General features: G+C 37.4%; 1 protein-coding gene across 3 annotated transcripts in view; it reads left to right on the forward strand.

The window, feature by feature from the left end:
* The window catches only part of LOC110040455 (polyamine-transporting ATPase 13A3-like), a 188,958-nt gene extending 184,311 nt beyond the window's left edge, over window positions 1-4,647 (forward strand). For all 3 annotated transcript variants that reach the window (XM_020745691.2, XM_020745692.2, XM_089282495.1), the window contains 4 exons: window positions 1,039-1,190; window positions 2,266-2,354; window positions 3,250-3,333; window positions 4,077-4,647. In XM_020745691.2, coding sequence (XP_020601350.2) covers window positions 1,039-1,190; window positions 2,266-2,354; window positions 3,250-3,333; window positions 4,077-4,211 — 460 coding nt within the window. In that variant the 3' untranslated portion in view covers window positions 4,212-4,647. The remainder of the gene's footprint in view (window positions 1-1,038; window positions 1,191-2,265; window positions 2,355-3,249; window positions 3,334-4,076) is intronic.
* The last annotated feature ends 18,654 nt before the right edge of the window (window positions 4,648-23,301 follow it).

Here is a 23,301-nt window from a genome sequence, read left to right on the forward strand (position 1 = left end):
TTGCAGATAAATATGCCAGGTAATTTTTAAAATGTCTGTTTGTGTCCTAGTTTCTGAGCCTGTATTCTTTTTATCAACTTGACATGTTCGTGTTTCTGATTAAATTGATTTCTTAAAAAGAGGCGTCAAGGAATTTCATTCCCACTGTTGAATAAACTAGAACCCCTGCTGATGTTTTACGGTTCAACCGTAGAACATCGGCAGGGGTCCATGATTTCAGATCCTCATGAATCTCGTCATGCTCTTTGTGTGGGAATATTGTTTCAGTTACGACTAATCCGTTCACACTACAAAAGTCACATAACCTTTCCCTGTTGTCACTCATGACTACACATAGCTCTCTCTCTCTCTCTCTGCATTTGGAAACTGATCACTGGTGATCAGACTTTAATGCTGCATATTCTAACCCTTCTTTTGTTGTATCCAGGATGTTTATTTGTTCCTCTCTGCAGAATAGACCATTTGATCCAGCTTAAAATGACTGATAGAACTCTAGCATAAAGTGTGACCAACATAATCTTGATTTCATGCGACCACCTCAAAAACAATGTGCTTCTCAGCTGGCCATTTCTGAGTTGCCTTCCTCATGAATTCTCAAAAAATGTTCCTTATAAAAATGACTTGGATTTGCACTGAAACTGATCATATCGGTTATTTAATTTATTTTCATAAAAAGCCAACTCAAAATGAACAACAGTGGAAACCCACCTTACGGCCACCCCACCTTATGGCCACCTCATTATTACAGCCACTTTACTTTGGCCCGAGCTAAAGCTCAGCCAGTCATTCTTTTTTTTTAAAGAACCCCTTTAATACGGCCACCCAGTTAATATGGACAGTTTTTTTTGTGGCCCGTTGGTGACCAGGTTAATGAGATTCCACTGTGTTTCCTGTCACTAAATACCATATCATTCAAAATAACTTGAGGCTTCCTCTCATTAAATGTAACCAAGTTGTCTGGTTGATTTATTGTGTCTATATGATTTAACAGTTGCAAATTTAAACAATAAATAATATTTGACCACAACTTTGTTTCAGGTTTGAGGCAGTGCGTATAACAGATAAGAATAGTACATATGTCAAGTGTCATCAGAATGCTGTTGTGTTTGCACTGTCATCTTTCCAGTATATTCAGCTGTCAGTTGTTTTCTCTGGAAGAGCCCCTTATCGAAAACCATTTTATAAAAGTGGTAAGTAAATGAATGTGTTACATATGGTAACCAGACTAAATTCACGCCAAATCTTACTCGAAATGGAGTGACATCAAAATGTTTTGTCTACAGGTTACACTGTATGTCCTTACTGGGTCAGAAAATAAGTATTGAAACTAATAAATTTCAAATTCTGAACAAAATAAGTTTTTATATCAGTGGTGCTTGGAGTTCAAGCAGTAGTTACAAAAATCCTAAAAACAATACAGGGTTCCAACAGGATATGAGCCTGTAATGTTCACTTTACTGATTCAATGCTTTAGAGCCAAAAATCTTTTCTTGTAAAAGAAATAGAATGGCAAGTGACAAAGAAAGGCTGAAAGGTAAGAGTCTTTACCTCCGATGTAGGCCATGTTCCCAAGGTAATCCTTGTCAAGTTAGTGTTAGACATGGTACCTGATTCTTCTGGAAATAATGTTACCACTCAAACTGCATGGATGTTTTTGTGGAGGTTGAGAGTGAGCGAAAAGCCACTTAGACTGTCCATGTGAGTAACATGTACCACAGGATTGGTTATTTCTAAAACCTAATGGGATTTCTAAAACCGAGAGTGATCTAAATATAACTTTTGCGATTTGGGGTATATTAACTCTCTTACCTTTCATCCCAGGGACTTGACCCATGTTTGGGTATGGGTTGCCGCCGAGGGTTTGAGATCCTGACCCCGTTTAGGACAAAAATACTCTAAAATCCTTACCTTGTGTAGGACAAAGAAAAACAAAGTAACTGGACCTACCGGTACGATCTATTCTGTCAATACGCGTTTGTTATAATACTGATAAGTGGAAAAAGAATTTTACCGACAACAATAGCATTCTTGTCCAGAAAATGAGCTCATGTTGATTGATGACCTTGTGATGGCCGGTTAACGTCTCTCGACTCGTAATACCATACCCTGTTAAGGACAGGTTCTGACCCTGTTTAGGACAGACGTGAGTAAAATTGAATACCCTGTTCAGGGCAGTGAGGCCAAAAACCATACCCTGTCCCTGTCTTTACTCCTCAGTTACTATACATGGTGTGATTTCATTTAACACTTTGCTTTTCTTTTCAGTATATTTTCTACTGGTCGTTGTGCTACTAACTCTGTTTACAGGATTTCTAGTGGTTCTTCCAGGACAAGTATTGCAGAAATTCTTTGAGGTAATGGGCAATAAATGGTCATTTATTCAATTTTAATTCAAATAAAATAATAAATTAAACTAATTGAAACAAGAAGAGCGCACACTTGCTATAGGTACCCAATGGTGGCCACACTTTTGAGGTCCATCTTGTTTTTCATGCATTCATGATGGCAATTTTAAACTTGTTTTTGATTTTTATGGTGCTGCTAGTTCCTTAGAGAACCTGGAACCTTGTATCTACTGGCGTACTCAAATTACGTAGAAACATAAGTTTATTGTGAACTTTATTTCCTGATTTCAACATAATTTATGGACAAAAACTCGTAGTTGTAAATTTCAGACCAACCCTTACATTTTCAAAATATCATTAATGTGTAAATATCATGCTTGGGCTACCCATGGTCCATGTCATAAAAGAATGTCCTCACATTTACATCACACAGTAGGAATCCTTTGGACATTTTTGTGGCTTTCACCACCAAAGACCTGGCGCTTATTTCTCTTTATGCATGATACATGTAGCTCTACTGTATAAAACATTTTAAAACAGCTGTACAAGGTCTTGAGTATGGCAGGCCTGAGGTCACAGGCCATACTCAAGACAGTTATATGGCTAGGGGCTATGGCTAGTTAACACAGATAATATTCAGAAAGAAAATATATGTACATTTTTTCTCACCTAATGTAATTTTAGCCACATATCAGAAAACTGATGTACAGCTGTAATATAAAATCTGATATTCCTGGTATCTTTTACATCCAAAATATAGGGGAGGGGAGAATAGCTAAATCCAGTGTCTTATCTCTCATTTTGTCTTTTATACCCAAAAATGGGTTAACCTATCCTTTTTGTCCAAGTGTTGTGCAAGAGAAGTCTTGATCAGTATTGACTTACAAACGTGATCTCTCCCCAGTTGGCAACCATGCCTGACTTAGTCTTCAGGCTAACGCTTGTTGGTATTGCAGCTTGTAATTGTCTCATTTCATTATTTATTGAGGTGAGTAGAAGTTTAAGATGCATTTATTCTAACTACATCTGGCTTTGCAAACAAGTAATTTATTTTTATCATGGACTAGTTGTGAAGATGAGTTACAACCTGCCATAGAAAATACGAGGAGGGCAACATGGGAACTGATCAGGCTGGGCGCATTTACGCTGTTCTCATCTTAAATATGTAACCATTATTCCACAAGCACATCCTGGATATGAGATAAAAGACAGCCAACAAGGCACCTAGCGCCAAGTTGGCTAAAATCATCTCATATCCAACAAGCACGAGTGAAATCATTGTCGTATTAAAAACACCCTCAAAACTAAAATAAAAATGAAAATGAAGACGCTCCAATTTTCCGTGCACTTACCGTGAGTGTAGAGCATGATATTATTGATGTAATAATTATTGTTCATATACCATGATGCCTAAGCCAATGAAAACTCTTGAATTGCATTATCCGATGATCCAGTTTCAAGAGACTTAAGTACAGATTCAGCCCAACCTCAAGACACTGGGGACTGGAATGTAGACCTTGGAGCTATTTGTGGCAGTAAATAAGTAGTTATTAATGCTTCTTGGTAATGGCCTGACTCTTTCATGTATACTTTACTTCTCATTAAGACATTTTTACTAAAATACATTTTCAATTTTAGTGGTGTTCATTTGAGGAATAAAAAAAGGTCAGTTGAGTGATCAGAGCGTAATAACGATGTAATTTGTCTATTGTATTCTTTCCTTTTTACTAGATCTACATTGTCCCTTCTCAATGGCTAAAGAAACTACTCAATTACATCTTCTGCAAGTCACATCCTAAGAATTTCTTTCGAATATTAGAGCACCAACTGAAGCAAGATCTCAACTGGCCTCCTTCACCAAGCTAGAAAGCACTGAGTGCTTTCATCTTGTCATCCAATGTATTAGTCCCAGGGTTGATGTAACCAAGATATTTTAAATGTCATAGGATTTAGATAGGATGTTCTAGTGAACTGATTTCACAATCGACCATATTCATCTCTTCTCTGAACAACTCTAAAATAGCATGAAGTAACTAACAATTTGAACATTCAATTCCTTCGAATATCCACTGCTCATATAGTTCGGTCTGTCTCCCTGTGTTTGCACTTGATTTACTTGTCTCTTTCATTCCCTTGGTCTTATTTTGTTTTGCACGTCAAAGGCAGGGGAATAACTCGAAAACCGCGAAGTTCATTTATCCCCCTGGCTCGACTTTAAACACATACCTTTTCCCTAAGTTATTGTAATTTTCTTCCCAAATGTGTATTAAGTGTGAAGAGTAAATAAAGCATTGTTGCTGTTGTTGTTGTTGTTGTTGTCATATTCTCATAATCTTGATATTGGACTTGACTATCTTGCAACCGAGGCTAATGCGGGGAGTCTTCAAATGCAAATAGAATTTATCCCTTTTAATGATATTCCCCGCAGGAACCTCCATTCCAAGCTAGTTCCAGTCCAATACCAAGAATACGAATATGGTCTCTTGTAGGGATGCACAGAATAGGCCCCAAGTGACTGTTGATGTAACGTCAAACTCTTCTTGTGATTCACAAGGGAATACAAGACAATCGGGAAGGAAAACCTAGCAATTTATCTGAAGTCGTTTGGGTCTTTTTCGAGGCATCCCTTCAATTTTAGGATAAAGACTAGAGATAAACAAGGAGGTTTCGATCTGGCCGAGATCATTTTCAAGTTTCAAATAGTAATTAAAACTTTTGTCGGTTTTAACGTGGAAAATATTTTTTGCAAGTTGTAGTGGTGGGACGATTTCACTGCATCATTCCTTCACTCCTACACTCCCTCACTCTTTCACTCCCTCACTCCTTCACTCCTTCACTCCTTCACTTCTTCACTCCTTCGCTCCTTCGCTCCTTCGCTCCTTCGCTCCTTCACTCCTTCACTCCTTCAAATTCACCACAAATTTTGGCTTTGTGATTTTTCCCTTAGCAGTTAGACTACCCCCCCCCCCCTGGTTTTTTGCCCAAAATCCCAAAAATGTCACTAAAATAAGCATCAAATTTAGACACCACTCCTGCTTACAGAATGCATTGGATTTTATTGATATTTTACACAAATATAGATTGGACCTACCTTAGTTCACACCAGGAGTTTCAATTCATTTGAAGTTACAGGTGCCAATCAAGGATTGTGATTTCCTACCCATGTCTTGCAACATTTAGCTATAAGGCAAATTAGTTCAAATTCTGACTCAAATATTGCTTAAATCCAACTTTCTAAATCAAAACTAATTTTACCACAGTTTAGAGACACCCTTGGATAGATGAAATTAAGAATAAAATTTTTGGCATCTGTTATTTTTTGGTAACAAAAGCTGTTCAAACAACATGACAAGAGACTAGTTTTAACAAAGAGACAAGGGTGAAATCTAAACATATTAGACATTATAGAATCAGTTTGTCAAAGTTATTTCTATGTTAATGTCATTAACAAAGTCTTTGAATATTATTTAGGGCAGTGGAAGCTCGATGAATGCAAAACTCTTTGCAATATCGCTTAACCCTCGGACGCACAAGGCAGCGGGGGGGGGGGGGGGGATGATTGTCATCCCTCAAGGTTTTTTCACAATTTTGAAAAGATGATTTACTCTAAGGGGCTGAGCTGGCTGGGGCTAGCTGTTCATTCATCCTTCACGAATATTTTGATATGTCAATTGTGTGTCCATCATTTTTGACGTTTCCATGGCAACCATTAGTGTCATGTGGGTTTGGCCAAAAATCAACTTTTTTTGACATAATTCCGTAGTTTTTTCCCAGTTTTCTTCATCAAATTCCAGAAATTCACCAATTTGTACGTGTAATAAGCATTCTGGCTTGATTTTGTATCAATTTCCGTTATTTTTTGACTTTTTAAGAAAAAAGTAAAATCCAAGATGGCAGATCTAAGATGGTGGTCAAATGACGTCATTTGGCAACCAACATATATGGTATCATTTTGTAGACCAAGTTCAGGGCTATCTAATCGATGTAAATTTATTTCGCTGGCCCTAAACAGAGAGAAAGCCCAAAGTCCAGGGTTCCATCCACTTCCCCCTGGTACCACAGTGGGGTTACGAGTTAGCTTGTACGTCCGCGGGTTAAAAAAAATAACAGTGCAAAACACCTAAATTCTATTCGTAAAATCTAAATATGGGATGAATGGCCATGATATGAAAATTCTAAAACATTTACTAGTTAGATGAGAGTTTTTCTGGGCATATCATACTTTTTAGATTACTCTTGAAACCGGCCCCGCTCGATCATCACGGACGGGTCACATGCTTGATGTTGCAATTGATTATTGTCAACTATTACTTTACAGTCGGCATACAAACTCATCAATCCTGAGAAGTATTATTCGCTGAAATTATTGTTTGCCCTCATTTATTAACTCTTGAGCTCACTCAATGAATATCCATTTAAAAAAACATCTTTGACTTTTTTTACCTTGCTGCATCAGCCGGCAAGTAGATCTTAATTGATATAAAAATGAACATTGTGGATATAACTTCAAAAGCGTGAGAACAAGAACCAAAAAAAGATTGTGCATGGCTGTGGACCTTCCAACACAGATCTTGGCATCTTTGTTTGCTCCTTTGATGTTTGCCGGGCTTCATAAGCATTCCCCTCAATTAACTATGGTCTAGGACCTCGCAATCTATTGAAGAAGAGTCCCAAGTTGTCAAAGATACGAGAGTGTATTCCTCCTACCCTGAGGAGGGATTCACAAAAACATACCAATATTTTGCAGTCTGCAGAAACACATGGATCAGCGGGTAAACACCTAATGAGGTTAGAGAAAGAAACGGCATAGACAGCGTCAAAATAAAATGGGTCGAAATCCCAAACGTCCTTTAGTGATCATGATCCACATGAGAAATCTCAAAAGGATGGGTCTGAGGAACCCGCTTTTCTGAGAAAGTGAAAACAACATTCCTGGAATGCGTGGAGACAGGACGAAAATGTAGTGGATGAGTCCAGTAAGATGAGACTCTGCAAGACAGCAGTGGCAGGAAAATGTCCAGCAAAGAAGAGTAGTTTGCTGCAGCCCAGTACTTCTGCAGGTTGTCTGTAATGTACAGAAGTTGCCAACTCACCATACACCAGGCTGATCTGAGTCCTTCTCAAGATTAAGCAGAAGAGATCTTGACCAGGCTTGCCGTAGGAAAACAGTACTACTTCCCAGCTACTTTACCATCCACCATGTAGAATATGCAACACAGTCTTGTGACCAGAAAAAACAAATTACTTATTTCACGGCACTATGGAGCTACGGATGTACACAGGTTATTGAGCAGAAAAGAAAACGATAGCCAAGAGCCACTCAAGCTTCTTGAGTGCCTAGAAAAATTCAAAAAGTTCAACCAGGGCCAAACCTTGCTAAACCTAAGGCGCTGGTGCCATGTATGTTGTCATGTGTGCTGGCTTGGACCCTAGGTTTTTCAGATAATTTCAGCTACTAGATCTTCTCAAGGCTCAATTTTTTTTCTCAGAATTGCAATTTTTTTTCACACATCTTCTTACTCTACATCCTCTTATATTTTGTGCTAACATCTTTGAGGTATAAAATTTATCTGCGGTTAATTCAATATAGGAACTTTCAGAAGAAAAACGCTAGCTGAAGCTCAATCTTAAAGTTCAAGTATTATCTACGTGTTTACCAAGATTTACTCGCATGCCTGATGCAGCAAAATCAATATCTCAAGGGTTTTTTGAACTTGGAATGGGGGCAAACAATAGTTTCAGCAAAGAATACTTCTCAGGATTGATGAGTTTGTATGCGGAATGTAAAGTAAGAGTTGACAATAATCAATTGCAAGATCAAGTATCAATGACCTGTAATGATTGAGCAGGGTGTCAAGAGTAATCTAAAAAGCAAGATAGGCCGAGAAAAACGCTCATCTAACTAGTCAATGTTTTAGAATTTAAACATCACGGCTGTTCATTCCCATATTTAGATTGTTTGAATAGACTTTAGGTGTTTTGCACTGTTATTTAACCCGCGGACGTAAAAGCTAACTCTTACCCCCACCGTGGTACAAGGGGGAAGTGAATGGAATCCCCTTGGGTCTTCGTTCTCTTAAGGCACAGCGAAACAAATTTACATCGATTATATAGCCCTGAACTTGGTCTACAAAATGATACCATAATCATTGGTTGTGACGTTATATGATGTCAAATGACATCATTTGACCCGCCAGCTTGGATCCGCCAGCTTGGATTTTACTTTTTTCTTAAAAAGTAAAAAAAGAACAGAAATTAATACAAAATCAAGCCAGAATACTTATGAAATGTACAAATTGGTGAATTTCTGGAATTTGATGAAGAAAACTGGAAAAAACTACAGAATTATGTCAAAAAAAGTTGATTTTTGGCCAAACCCACATGAAATTAGCGGTTGCCATGGAAACATCAAAAATGATGGACACACAATTGACATATCAAAATATCTGTGAAGCATGAATGAACAGCTACTGAAAGTTTCAGCACGTCAGAGTAAATCGTCTTTTCAAAATTTTGAAAAAACCTTATTGGGGGATGGCATTCACCCTCCCCCCCCCCCCCCCTTGTACGTCTGAGGGTTAAGGAATATTGCAAAGAGTTTTGCATTCATCGAGCTTCCACTGCCCTAAATAATATTCAAAGACTTTGTTTATGACATTAACACAGAAATAACTTTGAATAAACTGATTCTATAATATCTAATATTTTCAGATTTCGCCATTGTCTCTTTGTTAAAACTAGCCTCTTGTCACATTGTTTAAACAGCTTTCGTTACCAAAAATAATAGAGGCCAAAAATTTTATTCTTGATTTCATTAGGCCAAGGGTGACTCTAGACTGTTGTAAAATTAGTTTTGATTTAGAAACTTGGATTTAAGCAGTATGTGAGTCAGAATTTGAGATAATTTGCCTTATAGCTAAATGTTGCGTGACATGGGTAGGAAATCACAATCCTTGATTGGCACCTGTAACTTCAAATGACTCGAAACTCCTGGTGTGAACTAAGATAGGTCCAATCTATATTTGTGTAAAATATCAATAAAATCCAATGCATTCTGTAAGTAGGAGTGGTGTCTAAATTTGATGCTTATTTTAGTGACATTTTTGGGATTTTGGGCAAAAAACCAGGGGGGGGGGGTAGTCTAACTGCTAAGGGAAAAATCACAAAGCCGGCCCACTTTGTCTTTTAGAGTCGTTGGGTAGTACCTTCAATCTGGCAAAGTTTCATCCAAAAAGGAGAGATGGCATGTATCACCCCTGCCTGGTCCGCTGGTATACTTGGTCTTAATTTCAATTAATTAATTAGTCTAGAGGCAAGGAAGTGGTGGAGGTGGGGAGGGAAAAGTACATGTGTACTCTACGTAAAACACGTTCCATCGCCGTCAGCTAGATATGAACATCGCAAAGCTATATGTTTGTGTCAGGTAACCCCTTGCTCTCCTTGTGGTACCATTCTCTTTAGAACAAAACTAATTTTCTCTAAACGCATGCGTAGATTAGCGTTCGTGGCTTCTATATTAGGTGGAGGATACATTGCATACGGAATCACGCACAAATGTTGAGTGGTTTTCCTTACGGTAGAACTCAAAATGTAAGACGCATGCGTTCTAGCATCGTTAGTGTCATACGCTATCTTTCCACGCGGTATTTTATGTCATGTCATGTGACCAAGGACGGCAGTTATTTTTCAGTTATTGTCCCTTTTTATTGGAAAAGTGAAACGTTAGTGTGGCTGCGTAACTTTTAGAATTACACACAGGTCGGTTCAACGAATATCATCCGCTGTTTTCAATCTACAATAGTGTGCTTGTCAGGGTTCAAATGTATTGCTTCACCTAAGCGGCTTGTTTATTTGTTGCCTTAATTGTGTCTGTAAGAGAGACCAAAAAGTTCCCAAGTTAGTGGCTTTAATACCCCGCAAATTGTAAATTTGTAACAAACGAAACCAGGAAAGTGCTCAAATATTGTTGCAGACTCCGTGGCACCTAATGAAAGCGCAAATTAATTTTATCAGTCTTTGAGGAGACTCATTCATATCGGCCAAGTAGCGCTGTTTATCTTCAACACTTTTCGTTGAAACACATCTCAACCATCAATATCGTTGTGTGTTAATTTTGAATAGTTTTATTGTTAGCAGCAAAGGTGGCAACAGAAAGAGAAAGTGATATTTCTTGACTATCCGATAATTAAATTAGTTGTTGTTCATAGGTAAAAATTTGCATTTTTAGTAAAAAACATCGTTTCTGTTCCGTTTCTTCATCACTACATCAGATATTTAACTTTCTTTCATTTATCTCCAAAAAACAAGCACATCTTCCGCGTGTTTTGGAGAAAACAAGGGTTTCATATTACCTGCCTTTGCGAGGAAAACAAAAGTATCAAGTTACAAAGTTTGCGTGAAGAGCTAAATTGTCACGTTTGCTGCTTCAACGTATTATTGAATTTAAAATGAACGAAAATCAACGTAAAACACCAGTAGTAATTAATTTGTACGTAATTTTTGGACCTTGAATGAAAATACAACCTTGAAACATATACAAATCAAAGGGGGAAAGCTCTATCAGATTACCAAGGTAGACATTAACCGGAAGTGAACCGAGCAGGGGTGAGTACTTATGGGACTACCTTGCCGGAGCTATCAATTGCGCTCTGCAATATCTGAGATTGCCTCACTAGTTACTCTTTTGAGTAAGTACGCTTCTTCGCATGACCACAAATTCATAGACAGTACCGCTTGAGTTTGAAAACAATAAAAATCACAGACGCCTTCTCAAGACTTTCGGAAACAAGAGGGTGTTATATGTCTTGCTTTACATTTGGATGGAATTAGTGGAATTACTTGTTTAAAAATCTAAGTCATGGAAGAGGTCATTCAACGATCAGTTGACTGTAAAGCCGTCGATTTGCGGAACTTATTTTTACGCTTTTGAGTAAGTACGCTTCTTCGCCTCAGTTTGAATATGAACTGTGACCTTTTCTCTTTGTCTAAATTAGATATTCAAAAGTGAAATAAATGACCATATTAGAGTTGATTTGCATTTGTTTACTATACTTAGAGATCATAATCGCATTGTTTGAAAAATAAGCTCATTATATTTGGAGATTTAGACAATGATTTCTTGCTATTTTTTTTTAATTAACATTGTTGACCATACATTAACCTGATGTATGGATTTGTCTTATTTAAATTTGTTAAGCCATATATACAATCAGTTTTGTTTAAAACTGGCTCATTGCATAATACAATTTGAGTTTTCATTGGCTTGTTAGCCGTTATACAAGAATATCATTCAGGAATTATGCCATGCTCTACATATATGGTAAGGTTATATGTATAATTTAATTATTATAAACAATTGTTGGATGAGGTTTTTGTGATATCCGGAATAATCAAGGTCAAGGCAAGTGTTTTCAGCCAAAGCCGAAGGCTGAGGCTAATAACACTAACCGAGACCTTGATTATTTTTGACATCACAAAAACCGAATCTCATAATTAACGACAAACGCATTATCGCAACGAACAAAGTTTATTTTTGACGTGAACTTGACACTGTTCTTGGAAATCATGCATTGCACACGCAACCTATGGACTATTCACTAATCCGCTAGCAGATTAGTGAATGATCTGTAGGTTGCGCTGTTTCCAAGAATTAACTGAAGGCTTTTAGCTAATGAGGAGACAGATGGTGACTACAGTGTATAATAAAAACGATTGCTGCACTCGCGCTTGTTGGATATGAAATGATTATAGTCAACTCAATGCTACATGCCTCGTTGGCTATCCATCGTCTCATATCCAACCTGCACTCATGGAATAACCATTAATTATTTGCGGGCTTTATAAAGAGATGTAGGCTTTCTTGGGAATCCACTCAATTTAGAGCTATTGTGGTTATGCTTTGATATGGTGTGAGCTTGTACTTTGTGGCATAAATAAAGCTAAAATATTACTGATTGAATGATTGCCTGACTGACTGACTGACTGACTGATTGATTGATTGATTGATTGATTGAAAGATACCTACACTCCAGTAACAAATATCTCATCTCATCAGCTAGCTCAAAAAATGACAAATGCTCCCTAATTAACCGATTGCCCACATTTTAAAGGGCTTGCTTTGCAGCAGGAAATAATACAATGAGTGTATTTTGCTAACTTTCACAAATAGTGTGCTAAACACTTAAGCAAAATTCATATTTCTTGTTTTTTGTTTAAGTTTGGTTTGGGATAATTTTTCAAGGCCTAAGAATCTTTTTAGTTATAAGCTGAAGCAATAAGTTTCAATTACTCGCAAATTAGCAAATACATTTGCAATACAGCAGCATCTCATTTACCATATCGTAACCTTGAGTACGATAAAGCTAAATAGCTGGAAGCCCCACACGAGCACACTTTGTGATTCTCTGTAATAGCACCCTATTCTCTAAAATACCTCATATTTTCACCTTCGACTATCGATCACTGACCTTTCGCGTTGAAAATCTTAGTAGTGTCTTTCATTTTTTTTCATGATAATTCAGTTTATCCTAATTAAAAGTATAACGCGTAAGCCACACATGTACGCACTGCGGACCTATTTTTATACATAGAAGCTAATTATATAAATAGCTCATTTCCCGGAGGTGTCCGCTTATACAGGTTTAATCGTACTCGATAAACTGAAGAGCTATTGAAAATCACAAAATTGATGAGCTGTATGAATTTCCGAATTATGATTCAAGCCGTGATTAAAAGTTTTGGACGATCAACAGACAAGAGAATTGAGGAGAATTCGAACGAAGCGTTTTGCTATTATTTATACAGTATTGTAAATAAATGCTTCAAATATGAATACAGACATGACGAAATGATTTAAACAAAATAGTTCATAAATAGGAAAAAAAGACATAACACAAGGCTGGGAGTTCAGCAGTCACTAATATCGCCTCGGAAAGGAAAGAAAAAAAAAAAGAAAAAAGTTATTATAACACAGGGTATTCGTATTTGGTAACCCATCCAAGCATGAACCCCGCCGAACAGAGCCATGACAGGGCTTAACGTTGTTGAGCGGACGAGACGCGGTGCCGTCTTTGTGGTATTATGACCCTTCGTTGGACAATTTTTTTCTCGAAAGGTAACAAAGAAAGAAAAAAATCACTGATATCGCCCAGGAAAATAAAAAACGGGAAAATAGGAATGAAAATGAGAATCCGATTATACATGCTTTGCTGATCAGACAAGAAGCCGTACTTTCTTTATAATTGACTCACACGAGGATCACCAATAACTTTATGAATGTTTTCAACAGTGCTACATCTCCTCGTGTACTCTCTTACCGTTACGTTTTGCCAGTAGGCTTTAACCTACGGATATATCCCAAACCAACCCTACGATTGCTGTTAAAGACTTGTAACAATATTTTAATTAATGCAAGTGAATATATAAAAGATCATACATTTGAACTGCGGGGAAAGATATGAAGACATGATTGATATGGTGAGTAATTCAGTTTTGCAAAACCTCAAACCATGTAGACAGTTGACTGAGTAATCTGAATGTGTTATCTCGAAACTCAGCCACCCAGGAAAACTAACATTAATGCCCCTTATACCTTTTACAGTAGTCCATTGTGAAGATATAGCTCCCGAAACCGACTGTCGGTAAGCTGTCGGCCGACAGGTTACCGACAAGCTACCGACAGTCTACCGACAGGTTACCGATAGTTTGCTAAAACAAGAAGTTTGCTGTAGAATGGACAAGAATAGTACGAAAGCCGAGGAAGGACTTCCGACTTCCGACTTCCAAATTCATAGGTCTTCATAGTGAACCTCGGTTTTAAGTTAGTCACATATGTAATTGCTGTTGTTTCGTTTGGTGAAAATGGATGAGCAGGTAAGCTTTATATATCTGGCCGATTTTCCAAAACCATGTCCGCTATTTTGGTTCGCGCAAAGCCTTAACACGGTTTTCATAAATCCAGTCAAACATATTTTCTCAGAATAACACAACTACATGGCGACAATTTTCACTTTTTGTAGTTTGATATGGTTTTTGGAATTCAAAATTCTTTTTCGTGAACATTTGATGCCGTCTCCAGTGAGAAAAATTGCCCGACTTCAATGCTTTTCTTGTTAACATACATTGAATTTAGGACAGTAGAGTTTTTCCCGCCTGCTTAATACTGATTGGTTAATTCAAATTTCAGGCGCACCAGCCGTATGCAAGGTCAGGGTGTTAGAATATTATTAGGGTTAGGGCATTAGGGTATTGGTGTGTTTGGGTATTAGGGTGTTAGGGTATTGGAGTATCAGGGTATTACGTTATTAGGGTATGAGGGTATTGTGGAATTATGGTATTATGGTATTGGAGTATTAGGGTATTGGGGTATTGGGGTATCAGGTTATTACGTTATTAGAGCATTAGGGTATTAGGGTATCACGGAATTATGGTGTTATGGTATTAGGGTATCAGGGTATTGGGGTATTAGGGTATTGAAGTATCAGGGTATCACGTTATTAGGGCATTAGGGAATTAGGGTATTATGGTATTAGGGTGTTTGGGTATTGGGGTATTATGGTATTCGGGAATTAGGGTATTGGGGTATTCAGGTGTCAGGGTATTGGGGTACTGGGGTATTGAGTTTTTAGGGTATTAGGGTATTAGAATATAAGTGCATTAGGGTATTGGGTTATTAAGGTATTGGGGTATTGGGTTATTGGGGTATTAGCAGGGTTCGGGACTAACTTTTCAGCTCGCTAGCCCAGTGGTTAGTGACAGGTTTGATTCACCAGCCAAAACAAATTTTTCACTAGCCAGACGCAGACATTTGTTACTGTAACGTGAACAAAAAATTCTCCCAGACTTGTGAATCCAAGTTCTCAGTTCTTTTATTTTCATCCTGTAAATCAGTTTCAGTGCCTTTTTATTGAACTGGCCACCATACTACTGACGTGCAATAAATTCAACTTATCAGGTTTTTAGAAATAAGTTAGTATGCTTTACATTTAAAAGTTTTATAATAAAATAGACTTCACTAATCATGCTTTTTTAAATCAAAAACAAAGGTTCCATTCTTCTCGGTCAATGAAGTTCATAATACTTAGAAAGACACTGGCATAAATTTAACATGGCATCAAGGCAAGTAAATGCTAGTCTTTGTAGCTTGCATTATGCTTTGAATGAACAACTGACAAGTACAAAGTTTTCGCGCCCGTGATTCTTACAGAACTGCCGTCAAAATGCCGATTCACGATTTCTCCTGAACACAATAATTCGTTCCATCTTAACTTTATATACGAGTTGCAAACATAGAAATCGATATTATATAGGCATCATTCAGATTTTCGAGCAACTGCGTATTTTTTAACTTTTTGAAAGCGTATGTGACCTGCAGATGCTGCGCGCATGAAACATAATCCCTAGAGTTCCGCATGATTTCATGCACGACTAATCATTAGCGGCAAGCAGTTCGTTTGTCGTTCGTCGCTTTTAACTAGGGCAAAAAAACAAAAAAGTCAATCATTCTTTTGCATTTTAGTAATTCAAAGGTCTTGTTTGGGCCATTCAATTAAATATGATATTTATTACAGCCGACGTTTTAAATTCTGCACGCTTTGACTCAATTTTGTTTCGTGAAAAGTTTGAAATTAACTTTTAATTGGTTTCCTCTGGGCCTCCAGTGCTCACAAATTTTCACTAGCCAAAATGGCTGGTGAAGCGTAAAAACCACTGGCAAAAAATGGAATTTTTACTGGTCTGTGGCTAGTTGGCTACCGTTAATCTCGAGTCCTGATTAGTGTATTAGCGTATTGGGGACTTACTCTCTCGTATCCACTTCAATACACGTTTCATTTTTCTCTATTTTTGTCAACCAATCATGTCACCTTAAGTATCATTTACAATTTTGTAACCGTTTTATCCATATCTACCTAGCTTCAGTGTAACCCCTGAAGAAGGTTAGTCCTGTCTAACCGAAATATTGGGCATTAAATTCACCCTTTTCAGCCGTCGGATCAAGCTTTCAATTGGTTTTATGAATTACTGTTATACCCTAATATCCCAATACATCTATACCCTAATAACCTAATAGTCTATTATCCTAACACCCTAACGCCCTAACACCGTAACACCCTAATAGCCTTATACCCTAATATCCTAATATCTTAATACTATTATACCCTGATACCCTAATACCCTAATACTCCAATACCGTATTGCCCTAATAGCCCAATGCCCTAATAGCCCTAGTAGCCCAATGCCCTATTACCCTAACACCTAAATGCCCTAACACCCGAGTGCCCTAAAACCCTAATACCGTAACACCCTAACACCCTTATACCCTAATACCCTAATATCTTAATACTATTATAACCTTATACCCTAATACCCCAATACTCCAATACTGTATTGCCCTAATACCTTAGTGCCTCAATACCCTAATACCTTAATAACCCAATACCCTATTACCCTAATACCCTAACAGCCTAATATCTTAACACTCTAATACCCTAATACTTTAAGACCCTAAGTCCCTAATACCTTAACAGCCTATTACCCTAGCACCCTAATCCCCTAACCCCTCCCCTGAAGGAAACTGTTCGCTTTGATTTCCAAGTTAATATCCAATTTAGTTTTAGGAGCTCAACCCTCCGGTAGTAGTAACTTAACCCGAGCTCACAATATGTTACGCGATGCTGGTCAGTGGATACCTTGTTTTGACAATTAATCATAACATGGATGTCCAATATCTAAGATGTACCTGGTAATGGCACCGGCTACTTTTATTTTTCAAGCTATGGAGTTTGGCATATGGACGGACGCACATATGTACATACGTGCAAAAAATCACGTGACAACCAAAGTTTTTTCGATTGAGTTACCAAATTTTCTACGCTATGGGGCTCCACTCACGCGTCTTCGGTTCACAGGAGCTCGCTATTATCTCAACTTCCTTTATATCAAATTTGGAGTAAAAAGGAAGTAATGCAAATTTGAGGGAAATTTTTTTTCTCATGGGTCGCAAATAACCCCATGAAATAAGACACGACTGGATTGACTTTTAAGTGTATTCCACAGACATTTTTCAAAATATAATCAGGATCAAAGAATTAAATTCAAATGAAATTGACTTATTTTTCTTAAAATTGTTCAGTGGGAGAGATATCAGTTTATTAGAGTCATTACAATACCAAGCTACAAACCAAACAAACTCTCTCAACTTTAAAACACTTAATTTAATTTACTTACAGTTACTTTTTTTGCCATTTAAAAGTGAACAAATATAAACTTAGATTGAAAGTGGGAAAAAACAAACAAATAATTCAAAAATGCTAATTTATTTACAAAAATAGATCATTAGACAACGATTCTGCCTGTTCTCAGCAGACTGAATGGAAAAATTCCACCTGCTCCCACAACCAATTAGATTGCAGTATTTAGATAGATATATCATAAATAAGAACATCTGTAAGCTATGATGACTAGCCGCTCAATTCAATTGTTTATAAACCAATCAGATACAAGTGGATCATTCTGAAATTTGATCCAAACATAATTATTGGGTCAAATAATACATTTCTTATTCAATTCTTAACTTGAGATTCGCTGTGAAAATCTATTGACAGTTTACGTAAAATTTGAGCACCAGTTATATATTCCCAGCTAGCCTTCCTGTAGCCATAATTTAGCTACACAAGAGCTGGCATTCTCCTTACTCATAGTTATGTTGTATGATTTCATAAATACATTAGGTTGATACAAAAACATACTATACTTAATGTTAGAACAAAACTTGTGAAAAGAATTGTTTTGTGACTGACCACAAAATTTTTAGGGACTTGAATTTCCAACAATTAAGAGTAACAAGAATAATGTTTCACATTTAAAGATGATGGTATCAAACAGGCAAATGCAACTACACATGTGCTGAGCTGCGAAACTCTCCCTGTGAACTACCTAGGTGTAACTAAGGGTATTGACCACTATAAAAAGCAACATTTAAACATTTTTCAACATTTACGTGTAAGTAGAATCAAAGAACTCTACAAACATTTCCATCCCTATTCGAGCTTCAGAAAACTGATTCTAGTTGCTTCTTGGGTAAAGGTAAAGAATCCGATCCCACCGACGCGTCGGCTGACGTGTTGGCCGATGCGTCGGTCGACGCGTTGGCCACTTTTTAACCTTATAACGTACAAGCTGCGTCGGTGGCGTGTCGGTGACTCATTTGGGCCTTATTGAACTATTGCAATGCTAAACGTACCTTTTCCAAACTTTCACTACGACACGAAAATAAGAAATTTACTTTTGACCGACATCTTGTTTTTCGTGCTCTTAGAACCCAGTTCCCATTACGACAAGTGTTATTAGAACCTAGTTCTCACTTCGGCAAACACGTCCGCCGACGCATCGGCCGAGACTTTATCTTTATTAGCTAAACTTTATTGAGTTGGTCATTGACTTTTTCAAACTTGGTGGCTCCTAAAGGGGCCGTTTTTTTTGTTGTTGTTGACAGAACCCTCTAGGAATAGAAGGCATCCTCCAACGCCAGCAGTAACAGCCTCTGCTCCACGGCCTTAATGCGGTCATCTTTTTCTTTCAACTGCTCTTTGCAGGCGTTGATACGCTGTTCATTTTGCCGGACCAAGTCTGCCATCTCGTCGGCGTCCTGTTGAGCCTGAGCTAGCTGCTCCTCCCTCTCTTGGCAATTGTCTTCGAGCGCGTCGAACTGGACCTTCAGATCTTAGTAGGCCGCTTTGCCAAGTTGCTGATTTTTTGCTGCAGCTGCCGACAAATGGATTTGTAGTTAGGTTAAGTAGGTTAGAAAGAGAAAGTAAATCGACCAACGCGTCGGAGTGTCGGCCGACGCGTCGGTAGTGTGTCGGCCGACGCATCGATAGTGTGTCGACCGAAGCGTCGGTAGTGTGTCGGTGGTGAGCCGACCAACGCGTCGGTCGACGTGTTTGTCGACGCGTCGGTGGGATCGGATTCTTTACCTTTTTCTTGCATGTGCAATTTTAATTAGCATACTCATTGATTAGCCTTAACATACAGTGTATTGTAACAATTCACTAACTGTTTCTACCTCACAGATGCTCTAATGGGAACATATCAGCAAGAGATGCCACGCATTGTAACCTGTTGTAAGCATATTTTCTTTTTAAGTAAAGCAAAGAAATAATGACAAAAATGGTCGTTTCAGAAATTTAGTTTCCTTTTTCACAGTTTCACTGTTCCAGCTGTTTTGGCATTCTGCTTTATTTATTTTTGTCTCCTTTGAGAAGCCGCTGAATAAATGCCCTTGTTATACCTCCCAACTCTAATACGTTTTCTGATTGGAGCAGAGTGTGTCTCGTGTCGTAGATCAAAGCTCCCTAACTCCCTAGGGTGAACAAAATTCACTGACTCCCCAGAGAAACAACATCTTGAACTTCTGACTCATACATGATCAGGTCGACTGCTCCTAAAATGGTGGCAAATACGTGAGCCAGCTGCCGTCAGGTAAATGATCTCTTTGCAGTTTTTTTTTTTTCATTTTTGAGTTGAAAGGTATAGCAAAACACTGAATGACGGGCCCCAAGGGAAACAGTGAGTTCTATTTTTTGAGTTTTTAGTTTGCCCTTGACCTCAATGTTCCCCTCGGCTTCACCTCAGGAAACATTGACGGTCTTGGAGAAACTAAAAACTCACTGTTTCCATTGGGACCAGTTATGAAGTGCTTATTATTAGCTGACCTTAGAAACTGACACTTTTAGAACCATATATGATAAACAACACCTCAGAATTTAGAATTATATTTTGCCACTTTAAAAAATTGTAGATCTCTCTCAAAATTTTCTTATTGATCATTGACATAGACAAAATTCTAACAGCTGAAATCTAGACATTCCAAAACCACATACAATTTAAATATGAATGGTACATTAAAAAGCTGTTTGAACAAAAATCTGACATTTAATATATTTTGAAACGTGAATATTACAGCTGTGATCAGAATTATGAGAATGGGCTTTAGTTCATATAATTTCATAGATATCAGGTTTAACTGTACATAAAACAGAGATGTGACATTATTTTTGTCCAAATTTTGCTCTGATAAGTAGGAACACTCACCAAGTACATATCACATGTCAAATGAATTACGTAAGAAGTAACAATATATAACATTGTATGAGCAATGAAATCTGATTTATTCCTTAGACTCACTTGTAAATGAGGATGACAATAAAGGTACTGTATACCACTTAAGCATTTCTAAAGAGAGGAAACACCAATTATTTTTCTTCGGCTAATTTCAACCCTCATTAACTTGAACCTCTTACAAGTTAACTTAAAGTGATTTCTTTTCCTTTAAGGTCATTTTCTAAACAATTCAAAACAGAGACCTTGATAACTTGAACCCATTTTATGAAAGTCCCGAATCACTCAAAGCTCTTCAGAATTACAACAGAGATGGACTGCAAGTGAATATATCAAAGGTCATATATGTTCATGAGCGGTAAACTCAGCGGTAATCGGCCAAAACACTTCCAGATCGGCAAAATGGTAAACACTAAACAGCACAAAACTTTCTAAAAAGCGCAACAACTGCTCACTCAAAACTCTCAAGATAAATGTACGTACAACTTAAATTCGTATGCGCAATAAACATACGTGTAACTTAAATTCAAAATATTTCCATGCATGCGTGCTATTCGCGCATCACGCCACTGTTCGGAACTGACTTCTTAACAATATACATTGATCTGTGGAGAAAGATGTGAAAACATGATTGATCATCGCAGTTGTACATCGCAGTTGTGCACACAACTTAAGTAGTACTTACGTTAAATACATAACTTTAATGATCAATCATGTCTTCTCCAGAGATGGATTGACTGCAAAGCATTAAGCTCTACCAAAAAATGTTTGCAGCTTAGCTTCGATTTCTCATTGGCTCAATTTCAGCAAAGTATCATTCTGCTTTGACTATTTCTCACAACATTTAACCTCGAATCAACAATGTTTAGTTGATCAGTTTTCCTGATAATACGGTTTAATTTTCTTTTGATTTCTGCTGGTCAGTTGTATAAATCGCATCTCTCAGTAACTTGAACCCCAGTAACTAATGAAACTCTCTTGATTTCCCTTAGAGGTTATCGACAGTGTTGGTGTTAAAACTAATTCTGCCCTTGATATTTTTATAATAAAAACTTAATTATAGAGTTAAAGTTCGAATGTAAGTGACCATTTGGGGAATTCAAAAACGTGGTAATGTTGTGACTATATAAAGCTGCTACCTTATCGCTTAGAAAAATGACATTGATGGCTGAGGACTGGAGAATAGAGAGGATTAGACTGTGCATCTTGAAGACTTCAATGTATTTCATATTTAATGAACACATTTAGACCATGCAAAGAACTTAAAAACACAAATGATTTACTCTGATGAGATATTTGATGTAAGACTACTTGTCAAGTTACAAGTAATTTGCGCTGCATGCGTTAATCTGATCTTAACTGACTGAACTTCTGTTCACGGGCTATCGGCAAAATCATAAACGCAGAGCAGGAAAATCATCTGTTCAGGGTAAATACAAATTGTTATGTTATCTAAATGTAGTTTTTTGGTTTAAAGGTATTTGTTAACCATGACATTAAATATGAAACCTGAAAAGATTCACACTTAACTCTTTACTATAATCCTCTGATGCTTCATCCTGTAACTTTGAAATAACAGTTATATAGTCTTCAGATGATGGCCAGTCTACCAAAATTTGTTGTCTTCTTGTTTGTCTTGTTGGTATTGTGAATATAAATCTTAAACATTGTATTTAAACAACTTATTGTTTAATGATGTAACAGATGTATAAAGACGTTCTACACCTTACTATATACATGTAACTTATATCTAACAGATCATCAAACAAGAACATCTCTGCAAAAACGTCTACAACACTTACAAATATAGACATGGAGTTTTTAAAAGAGATATCACAATTTAATACAACAACACCACTTTTTTTTATGAATTCCCCAGGTGGTCACTTGTCTTACATTAGACCTTTACCTTTATAAGGTTCATTATTCAAATATTAAGTGCAGAATTCCAAAAAACGAACTTTTTTTGGTCAACGCAGGTAAAAACCTCACACTAAGTTAAGCTACTCACCGAAGTTTCAGGCTCTAAAGTACAGGTTTACCTTATGAAATTAATCTCTAAAGGAGCCCAAAATTCGACATCATTGCCACCAATTTAAACAGCACTCAGCAACCAGACTGCATTTTTGTGGTGTCATTCCATCTAAGGAATTTTGTCCACAGCTTCCAACAACTACCGCTCTTGGTTATGGCTGCATGCCCTTTAGCCATACTATTTCGAGCCAAATATGCTCAAAAACCCCGTAAATGATGGCAGTGCAGAGAGTGAAGTGGATAATTGGTTGGAAAAAAATACATTTTGCTGACCTTATGAAGGAGCGCATAGTCATCTGCAGATTTTTGTATTTCCCACCAATTTTGAATTAGACGGAATAACGTCACAAACACAGCCTGGCTGCTAAGTGCAGTTTTAAAATAGTGACGTCCGAAGTTAAATTTTGGGCTTCTTTCGAGATGAATTTATTCAGAATAGCTGGCATTATAGAAGCTCATACTGGAATGAGTGGAAAAGGCCAATGTTTACTTGTTACAAGTGGAAACAGAAAAGTAGGTAAGCTTTTGTGGAGTGACTTTCTCCTTTTCACAGCCACACTGACCTTCTGTTTACAGACTATCGACAGAAATAAAAAAAGTCCAGACTGGCAAGACCTACAAGCACATCAACAAGTACAAGAACATCCCATCTGGTTAATACAGTATTACGCCATTTAAATGTTCTCACGGCTTTGGTTCAAAGATGTTCATTAAACATAAAATAAGAAACCTGAAAGTATTCATACTAATTTTCTGTTATAATCCCCTAGGCCTACGCTGTACTTGTTCAAAGACTGGATAACAC

The sequence above is a fragment of the Orbicella faveolata genome, unplaced genomic scaffold (genome assembly GCF_042242905.1).
Source record: "Orbicella faveolata isolate gen_17 unplaced genomic scaffold, um_ofav_v1 contig_12, whole genome shotgun sequence".
NCBI classification, from domain to species: domain Eukaryota; kingdom Metazoa; phylum Cnidaria; class Anthozoa; order Scleractinia; family Merulinidae; genus Orbicella; species Orbicella faveolata.